Source organism: Nilaparvata lugens, chromosome 7 (assembly GCF_014356525.2).
Source record: "Nilaparvata lugens isolate BPH chromosome 7, ASM1435652v1, whole genome shotgun sequence".
NCBI lineage: Eukaryota > Metazoa > Arthropoda > Insecta > Hemiptera > Delphacidae > Nilaparvata > Nilaparvata lugens.
The window spans coordinates 6636038-6645906 of record NC_052510.1 but is presented as its reverse complement, the minus strand read 5'-3'; the positions used below and the strand labels follow the sequence as shown (position 1 = coordinate 6645906).

Here is a 9869-nt window from a genome sequence, read left to right as displayed (position 1 = left end):
TAACTACAGATTATTATCTAAAGCTTAAGAAGAGTAAAGCTTAACTAGTAAAAGCGTGCCTGGAGAAATGAAGCTTGAAAGCTTGACAAGCCGTGGTACGAGAAGATCCGATCATTTTGACATAATTTGTCAAAAGTTAAGAGTGTTTGAAATGTTGATAATTGAGGTGTTTTCATGCGCGCCTCTCCACTAATAATTCAAGTGCATCTAACGGGTGATTCTCATAGAACATGAACTTATATCATTGTGCTAAATGTCAATATATCAGGACATGAAGAAAGCTTCAATTGAAGGAAAGCGAAATCTACATCAAACCGCTAACAGAGTAACAGACAAGCGATAGGCTCAAATAAGTTCGATTTACAACAAGATTAAGCAGTAATTTAACTGAAAAACTGCAAAATGGTGCACAAGTGAACACTATAAGCACTATATTTCTCAAGCAGAGTGCTATCTGAAGCTCAAGCTGAAGAAATCTATCTTGAAAACTTCAATATTGAAGGAAAGCGAGTTGTGCATCAAATCGTGCCGTGCCTTGCAACTTTTGTTTGTCACCTTGACGGCCGTGTAGCCGGAGGGCAGTTGTTGGATGTGGAGGACATAGGAAAGGAGGGGGCCGTTGGGAAAGGGACCGGCCACCCAGGAGAGGGAGACGCGGGAGGGGTCGGCTGGTGTGGCCCTCACTATGGTCGGTTGGCTGCTGGGGGGACCCCCGGCCAGGGTCGAGATCACCACCGACGGTGCGGACACTAGCGGTTCGCTGTCGTGCGGTGAGAGCAGGAGGGCGATGCGGAACTGAAACAGAGGGAGAGAGGAATATGTATTACAAATATGGTAAATAAAAACTCTTTAAAACACTCGTGAGATGTTTAATACTCGCGTTTGCTCGTTACGCTCGCTCACTTGTTTCTTAGGGCTGGGCGCACACCAGTTTAGTTAAGACAAGACAAGACATGATCAGACACGTTCAGTCACAATACTTCACATAATAATTGCTCATGAAGACATGTCTAATTGCAATGACTAATCAGTGTGAGGTGCGTCATAAGCACTCGTGTTAAACTGTCGGTCCCGGCTGAAGTATGACAGTCGTATGGCCCATTGCGACGGCTCAAATGATATATTCAGGCGGTGGGACCTTCCCACCAACAAAAGCTATACGAATTTACTTTTTACTAGCAACACTATGAAGTATTGTGACTAAACGTGTCTGATCATGTCTTGTCTTGTCTTAACTAAACTGGTGTGCGCCCAGCCAAGTGAGCGAGCGTAACGAGCAAACGCGAGTCTTGTTTTAAAGACCATATAAAACTGTTGTGTACACTATTTTTTTCTACGACCACTCAAGCAAAGTATCACATTGCTGACTAGTTGTAAGGTTAGAAATAAAGTTACTAGCCTGTATGCTGGTAAAACGATTGAAATAACAATAGGTAAAAAGCTAGGAGAGAGTGTACAGTGAAATGAAATGAAAACTTGACAAACTGAAAACTTGACAAACTAAAAACATGATAACCTGGAATTTGATGAGCTGGAAACTTATGGACTAGAAACCTGACGAATTGAAATCTTGATAGATTGAGAACTTGACGCAATGAAAACCTGACGGGTTGAGAACTTGACGCAATGAAAATTTGATAAAATGAGACTTTGAATATTTGAAAACTTTATAAAATGAAACCCTGATGAACTGAAGACAATCTGAAATTTTGAAGTAGGCTACTGGAAACTTGACGAATTGAGAATTTGTCATACGGTACTGAATACTTGATTTAGTGAAAACTTGTGAGACTAACTGGTGTGCGCCTTGCCTCACTCTAATTCTAACTCTTGCTTTAAGACTAAACTCACACTCACGCGACTCAGGTCCAGAAGAGACTCGAATCTACTCGAGAGCATGTGTTTTCAAATGGGTGACGTCGCGGAGACTAGAATCGACTGGTCTGAGTGTCACCATTTGGTGACACATGCTCTCGACCTGAGTCGTGTAAGTGTGAGTTGAGCTTTATAGAGTCTTTAAAGCACTCGTGAGATGTTTGAGAGACGGGTTCACTCGCTACGTTAGCTCACTTGTGTCTTAACTCTACATCTAACTCATGCTTTTATAATGGTCTTTAAAGCAATTGTGAAATGTTTAAGACACTCGTCGCTCGCTCACTTGTGTCTTTATTCTACATCCAACTCGTGCGTTGAAGATCCTTATTATAAAACTGTTGTATAAACTACTACTGTACTTCATAAATACTCACCCTGTACTTGGTGTAAGGCTGTAGGTTGTCGACATGCACTGTGGGGTGGTTGCCCCAGGTCTGGTTGCGACAGTAATGCCAGGTATCTGCCAGCTGCTCATAGCGCCACTGCACCAGGTAGCTGATGTTGGTAGCACCCACGCCCCTAATCCCGCCACCCTGCCACTCCCACTCCAGGCTCAGCGAGGTGGAAGTCAGTGAATCGGCCACCAAGGCTGGCGGTGGGGGTGTGCCGATCACCTCTGTCATCACATAGATTAAAATTTTATTTTTTATGAAAAAACTATTTTCACAAATAATGAAGCTTAGTGAAATTAAGAAGAAGAAGAAGAAGAGGTGGAGGAGGAAGAAGAGGAAGAAGAAGAAGAAGAAGAAGAAGAAGAAGAGGAGGAAGAAGAATAAGAAGAAGAAGAGGATGAAGAAAAAGTAGAAGTAGAAGAAGAAGATGATGAAGAAGGGGAAGAAGAAGAAGAGGAGGAGGAGGAAGATGAAGAAGAGGAAGAGAAGAAGAAGAAGAAAAAGAAGAAGACAGGAGGAGGAGGAGGAGAAGGAGAAGGAGAAGAAGAAGAAGAAGAGGATGAAGAAAAAGTAGAAGTAGAAGAAGAAGATGATGAAGAAGGGGAAGAAGAAGAAGAAGAAGAAGAAGAAGAAGAAGAAGAAAAAGAAGAAGACAGGAGGAGGAGGAGGAGGAGGAGAAGGAGAAGGAGAAGAAGAAGAAGAAGAAGAAGAAGGGGACTTAAAAACTATGTAGGATGCTAATCCCTCTCTTTCTGTACCTTTTCTTACACTCTTTCTTAACTCATTGTATAGTCCAGTCACTATATACATTGGTGCTTGCAATTATATGGTAGTTCTGATTTTTTTATATACTAATGTGAGACATGAGAGAAGTCCAGTTCATGAAAAATTTCCTTGTGCTAGATACCTTGTTTTTCGGTTCATTTTCCAGTTTTCAGCTATTTCTGCCAAATCCAGTAATCGGACAGAAAAAACTGCTCTCGCCTTTTTTTAACCCTACAGAGATACACTTACTTCATGCTAACACAGTAGACACACTGGGGTGTTGAACACCCCTATTTAACTTTGCATTTTTCTTTGAAAAATACGGAAAAAAAGTACTTAGACCATACTTCATCATTTCTTAATCATTTTTGTTCCAAGTGCATACAGAAATCAAAACTAAAGCACTGCTTATCAATATTTATACTAATTTTAGAAGTACATATGTTCCGCCTAAGTGTTGGAGCTCCTAATACGGTTTGAACGAATGGCTTGATCATTGCCAATGACAACTTCATCAAAAACTGACGTCTCTTCATTTTATTGTTTTGAATCTCAAGCTGTAGAGAATCATAGCATTCATTCCAAACTGATCCATCATCCCATACAACATTCGTAGTGACAATACAAGTGAATCTTTGTAATAAAAGTGTTTGATAAAAGTACTACGTAAAAGGCACTCTGGGGTGTTAGACACCCCAAACGAAGAACAAGATGAGCTGGTGACCTTGTAGAATGCTAATACTGACTGGAAGTGGTGGAGAGTAGTTGACAATACTACAAACCTAATTTAGACTGGGCATAAATTCCCATCTGTTTGATATTGTCAACTGTAGAACAGAAAAAAAAAATACCTGGGGTGTGAAACACACCCCAGTGTGTCTCTTTAGGGTTAATATTATAAAATTCTGAATGAAATGAGACTATTCGGAACTCTCTATCTCCAATCAGTACTGAGTTATGATTTTTCAAAAATGAGTAAAATTTAGAGAAAAAATAAATTCTGATTAATTTTAGTTTTTGATCCACAATATCTTCCGATTGTTACCATCTAGATGTACTAGTAGTTCTGTGAACAGTAGACCTCAAGCAGTATTCTCATCCACAAGTACCTGATTGAAATTGTAGACCTTATGGAAATACAGCAATAGACTGGCTTCTCCACACATCTGTGTAATCACTTATGTCAGCTGATTTATGATGAATAATTCTATAGTCTTATTTTTACTCTAATATTGACGTATGAAGGAGGCTCCTTTCCCCTTTTATATTATCCTTGAAATGCAAAATTTCCAAAAACCTTGTATCTACGTCGACGAGCAATACCTGTCAAATTTCATGAAAATTTATTACCGCGTTTCGCCGTAAATGCGCAACATATAAACATTTCAACATTTAAACATTAAGAGAAATTCCAAACAGTCGACTTGAATCATAGACCTCACTTCGCTCGGTCAATAATTCAAAATCCGTCTGGGCGTATTTTTGTGCTCCACAATCTGAGATCAGGCACTACCTCCGTAAACAAAGCCGTAGTGCATTCGTGTGTCGTCAGCACAGGTAGGGCTTCTACACCAATGAAAATTCGTTGATTTCAGCTGATCTATATCAGCTAGTGTTTTTATTGGTGTAGGAGCCCTACCTGTGCTGACTTCACGTCACCAGAATGTACTATGGCTTTGTTTACGGAGGTAGTGGTTCAGGTAGAGCGCTCTGTCTCATATAGATTTCCAGGCACACCTGACAACAATGCTCCTTGTATGGAGGTTTTTGGGGCACTCTGTATCTAGCACAAGGAAATTTTGCATGATGAAATTGGTTCTGGACTTCTATCATGTATCCAAATAATATATTAAAAAACCAGAACTAGGTACAATATAAATTGCAAGCACCAATGTATATAGTGACTGGACTACAAGTATATATTTTATTATTTCTCTCCCAAATTCAGATAACATTATATAGGTCCGAAATAGAGTTATTATTTAACTTTTCAAAATATACTGTTTATTTAAGTATCCCCACACAGGGTAGCCTGTAATCAAAGTTGGTAGACAGAAGGTTGGTCACTCATCTATGGTGTTTAAGTTGACATGCAATTGGAGTGGGGAACTGCAGCTGTGACGTAGGCTGTAGTACAAAGTAGGCAGAATATCGTTAATTCTGTCTATTAACGTTAGCCTGAAATAGGGAACACAAATAAGAAATTGAAATGAACTGTAAATTGTTATTACATTTAAGTAAAAATAAGATGTATTTGTTTGAATTTGGATTTTGAATTTTCCTACCTTTCAGTCTTTGGAAATATCTATTTAGTGCATCGTTGCAGCCTATTATACAGTACAGCTCCTTAGGTAACAGCAGCTCTTGCGTTCCATTCTGGAAAGAATCATTAAATGTTAAGAGAACTACTCGATTTTTTCATGAGACAAATAATTTAATAGAATTTGAGCAGAAATAAATTCTAGATGAACACTGTTTACGATTGTTCTGAAATGATGTAGTATGCGATAGTTTATAAGTAAATTAATTGATCAAAAAATCAAGTTGAATTCAATACTTCTTAGTAAATTTTATTCTGTAATCATGCATAATATACGTGATGTTATGGAATTAAAAATAGTTAGAAATGATTATAATGAGATTTTAGGGGTGAACTTCATCTGCACCAATAGTAGATGAATATGTATTTAGAAAATTGATTCATCGGAACTGAATCAATTGAAAGCCTTGTGCCGGTTGCACAAAAGCCGGTTAAATTTTAACCGTGATTAATTTTACGATTTCACGAACCAATCAGAGAATGCTTTTTTAAAAGACGGCTTCTCTGGTTGGTTCTCGTGAAATCAATCACGATTAAAATTTAACCAGCTTTTGTGGAACTGGGCCTTTCCATTATAATGGAATGATTTGATTGATTGATGAATAATTATGCTATTAAAAATAATTTCGATAAAAATCGAATTTACTCACACAAACACTCTGACAACTAGCATCCAATGCTTTTCTCCATAACTCACAGCCTCTTGCACACTGCAACAAAAATAGAAAACAAATATAAGTTTAATAATAATTTTATTAGACATTTTCACCAGTTCACATCACAGTCAAGTACTTTCTACAATCAATTTACTTTTTTGCAATCAAGTAGTGAATTGAATTCTACTGTCTCAAACTTATGCCTACGACAATTATTTGTTATAATTACACATTCATATGGATATTGTTTGTAAATTGTCAGTGTTATTAATAATTTCAATGTAAATATAATGAAATTTTTCCATTGTTTATTTTTATTGTTCCATTAATTTTTAATGATTTTTAATTTTTAATAAATTTTTCCATTATTTTTTCCATCTTTTTTTTATTGTTTATCAGTATTTCAAATGATATATTCTTGTCTCATGAATATTCAGGAACCCAAATTATATATTTATTTTCTTGTTCTACCTATCATTGTTGGACCACTGCTAGAATGTATCTCTAATCTCACATCTTGAAGAGGCAATGCTATAAGTTATTGTTTATCAATATTCTAAATTATTTATTTTTGCCTCATAAATTGCCTGATAAATATTCAGGAATCTCAATTATATATTCATTTTCTTGTTCTACCTATCATTGTTGATCTACTGCTAGAATGCATCTCTAATCAAACATATTGAAGAGGCAATGCTATAAGTTATTGTTTATCAGTATTCTAAATTATTTATTTTTGCCTCATAAATTGCCTGATAAATATTCATGAATCTCAATTATATATTTATTTTCTCGTTCTACCTATCATTGTTGATCTACTGCTAAAATGCATCTCTAATCTCAGATCTTGAAGGCAATGCTATAAACTATTGTTTATCAGAATTCTAAATTATAAATTCTTGTTTCATAAATATTCAGGAATGTAAATTATATATTTATTTTTCGTTCTACCTATCATTGTTGGTCTACTGCTAGAATGCATTTTTAATCTCACATATTGAAGGCAAAGCTATAAGCTATTGTTTATCAGTATTCTAAATGATATATTCTTCTCATAAATATTCAGGAATCTAAATGATATATTATTATTTTCTCGTTCTACCCATCATTGTTGGTCCACTGCTAGAATGCATCTCTAATCTCTAATCTTGGAGGAGCAATGCTATAAGTTATTGCTAATCAGAATTCTAAATTATATATTTTTGCCCCATAAATATTCAGGAATTATGTATTATTATTTTCTTGTTCTACCTATCATTGTTGGTCTACTAGCAGCTAGAATGCATCTCTAATCTTGAAGACAATGCTATAAGCTGTTGTTTATCAGTATTGTAAATTATATCTTGTCTCATAAATATTCAGGAATCTAAATTATATATTTATTTTCTCATTCTACCTATCATTGTTGATCTACTGTTAGAATGCATCTCTAATCTTGGATATTAGACTATCTCTAATCTTGCATCTCTAATGCATCACCTCACATCTTGGAGGCAATGATACCGTATTAGTTAATCAGTATTCTAAATAATATATTTTTGCCTCATACATATTCTGGAATCCAAATTATATATTTATTTTCTCGTTCTACTTATCATTGTTGATCTACTACTAGAATGCATCGCTAATCTCTAATCTTGAAGGCAATGCTATAAGGTATAAGTTATTGCTAATCAGAATTCTAAATTATATATTTTTGCCTCATAAATATTCAGGAATCTAGATTATATATCTATATTTTCGTTCTACCTATCATTGTTGGTCTATTGCTAGAATGCATCGCTGATAATATCTAATCTTGAAGACAATTCTATAAGTTATTGTTAACCAGTATTCTAAATTATATATTCTTGCCTCATAAATATTCAGGAATCTAAATTATATATATATATTTTTTCGTTCTACCTATCATTGTTGGTCTACTGCTTGAATGCATCTCTAATCTCACATCTTGAAGAAGCAATGCAATAAGTTATTGTTAGGACACTTGCTATAGGATCCAGAGCCAGACAGTGGTAAGCAAGACACATGGTGACAGCTCTCGGCCATCAATTCATTATCATGCCAACACTGTTTTATTATGATTAAAACTCAGCACCCCATTCATCTGCTGTGAGACTCACTTTCAACTGTCAGCATTAGGTGAATAGGAGGCATTGGTAGTGTTATTATCTCTAATGCATCAGGCAGTGAATCACACTATAAGTCTATAATATATAGTCTATCTATACCATGAGTCTATCTTACTATATATATATAGTCTATTTTACTTAATAGTCTATACTATAATATGTATAGACTTCTTCTTCTTCCACTTCTACTTCTACCTCTAATTTCTCTTCTTCTTCTTCTTCTCTTCTTCTTCTTCTTCTTCTTCTTCTTCTCTTCTTCTTCTTCTCTTCTTCTTCTTCTTCTTCTTCTTCTTCTTCTTCTTCTTCTTCTTCTTCTTCTTCTTCTTCTTCTTCTTCTTCTTCTGCAATAGTCACTCTATAGACTATAATTTTACCATAGTCTGTGACAGGCTAACAGGCTTTTATTGTGGGCTTAGTAGTTTCATTCAGATCCCAGCTCTCATTCTAGAAGTGAAGGAAGAAGTTTAGTGTTGGGACTAAAATAAGTTGGTCAATGTCAATGTACTCAGTAATTATATGCTTACTAGTATTCAAGTTCATTATCAAGCATGTAGAATTAGGCGGTTAGTTACATAAATTGAAGCTGAAGGAAGAACACAAGTTGAAGGAATCTATAGGAGTCCCCTAAAATAATTCCAATCTCATGGCGTTTGTTTGATAATCATGTAATTTTGATTTTCTTTTATAATATAGTACAATTTCAATAATATAGTACTAATTATTGTTGTTGAACGAAAATGCAGCATGCTGTGAATCATCCCGAAAACTTCTGCTACTGCAAATAAATATTGACAACAGGGTAAACAGCTAGATGGGAATTCGATGAGCGCTACTATACAAAAATTATTTGTCAGCCCGGGAATATAGTAGGCCTACTACATGATTCAATAACATCATAGTAGCTTACCCTTTTTTGAAAAGTTTTCAATATAAAATAACAGATTGAAAACACAAATTAAAATGTAATTTTTGTGTGTTTTTAATCTGTTATTTTATGTTGAAAACTTTTCAAAAAATAATATTTTTGGACTCAGGGGACCTTGAAACGAATAGAAAACTTGAAATTAGGGTACCTTCATTTTTTTGGAAAGCAATACATTCCTTACCTATGGTAATAGGGCAAGGAAAGTAAAAAGGGTACTGTGATGTTATTTTATAAACAAAAAAAGTAGCCCTGACTAGATAAATTTTAAGATGATTCAATAAAATTCATTGAATATATCAAGGTGATATTGAAATTTCAGTGTGATGTGTCTAATATATCAATTTCAAAAATATAGTTCCAACTACATGATTCATGATACATCAAGGTAATAGAGTGAAATACATATCACAAAGTTTGAACCGTGGAATTGAACCGTTTGAAATTAATTTGAGAAATCAACATACTATAACAACGAAAGTCATTCTGATACAGCTGTTATTGAAAGGTCAAGATTGTGCTGTCAAGGCCAGCATTGCATTGTTATGAAAATTCAGTACACGTTGATTGGAATTTTCTCTTTTTGCATTCGACACCTGCTATTGACAGTTGTTCTATTAAAGTAGGTACCGTACAGTGTAAAAAAATAGATCCGATACCGTACTTCTAAATACAATATAGAACAATTTATAGAAAACCCCAAATACAAAATTATCTGAATGAAATCTTGGGCTTCATGAAGTTCACTTCTTTATCTTACTGATTTGGGGCGACATGGAGATTTTTTTTTGTTCCATTTTGGATTTT

At 35.2% G+C, this 9869-nt stretch overlaps 1 protein-coding gene across 1 annotated transcript in view; it reads right to left on the bottom strand.

Annotated features, from left to right (window-relative positions):
- LOC111056335 (proto-oncogene tyrosine-protein kinase ROS) overlaps window positions 1-9869 on the bottom strand; it is a 163642-nt gene that overhangs the window by 80679 nt on the left and 73094 nt on the right. The window contains 4 exon segments of the mRNA XM_039433568.1: window positions 556-795; window positions 2250-2491; window positions 5318-5408; window positions 6003-6062. Coding sequence (XP_039289502.1) covers window positions 556-795; window positions 2250-2491; window positions 5318-5408; window positions 6003-6062 — 633 coding nt within the window.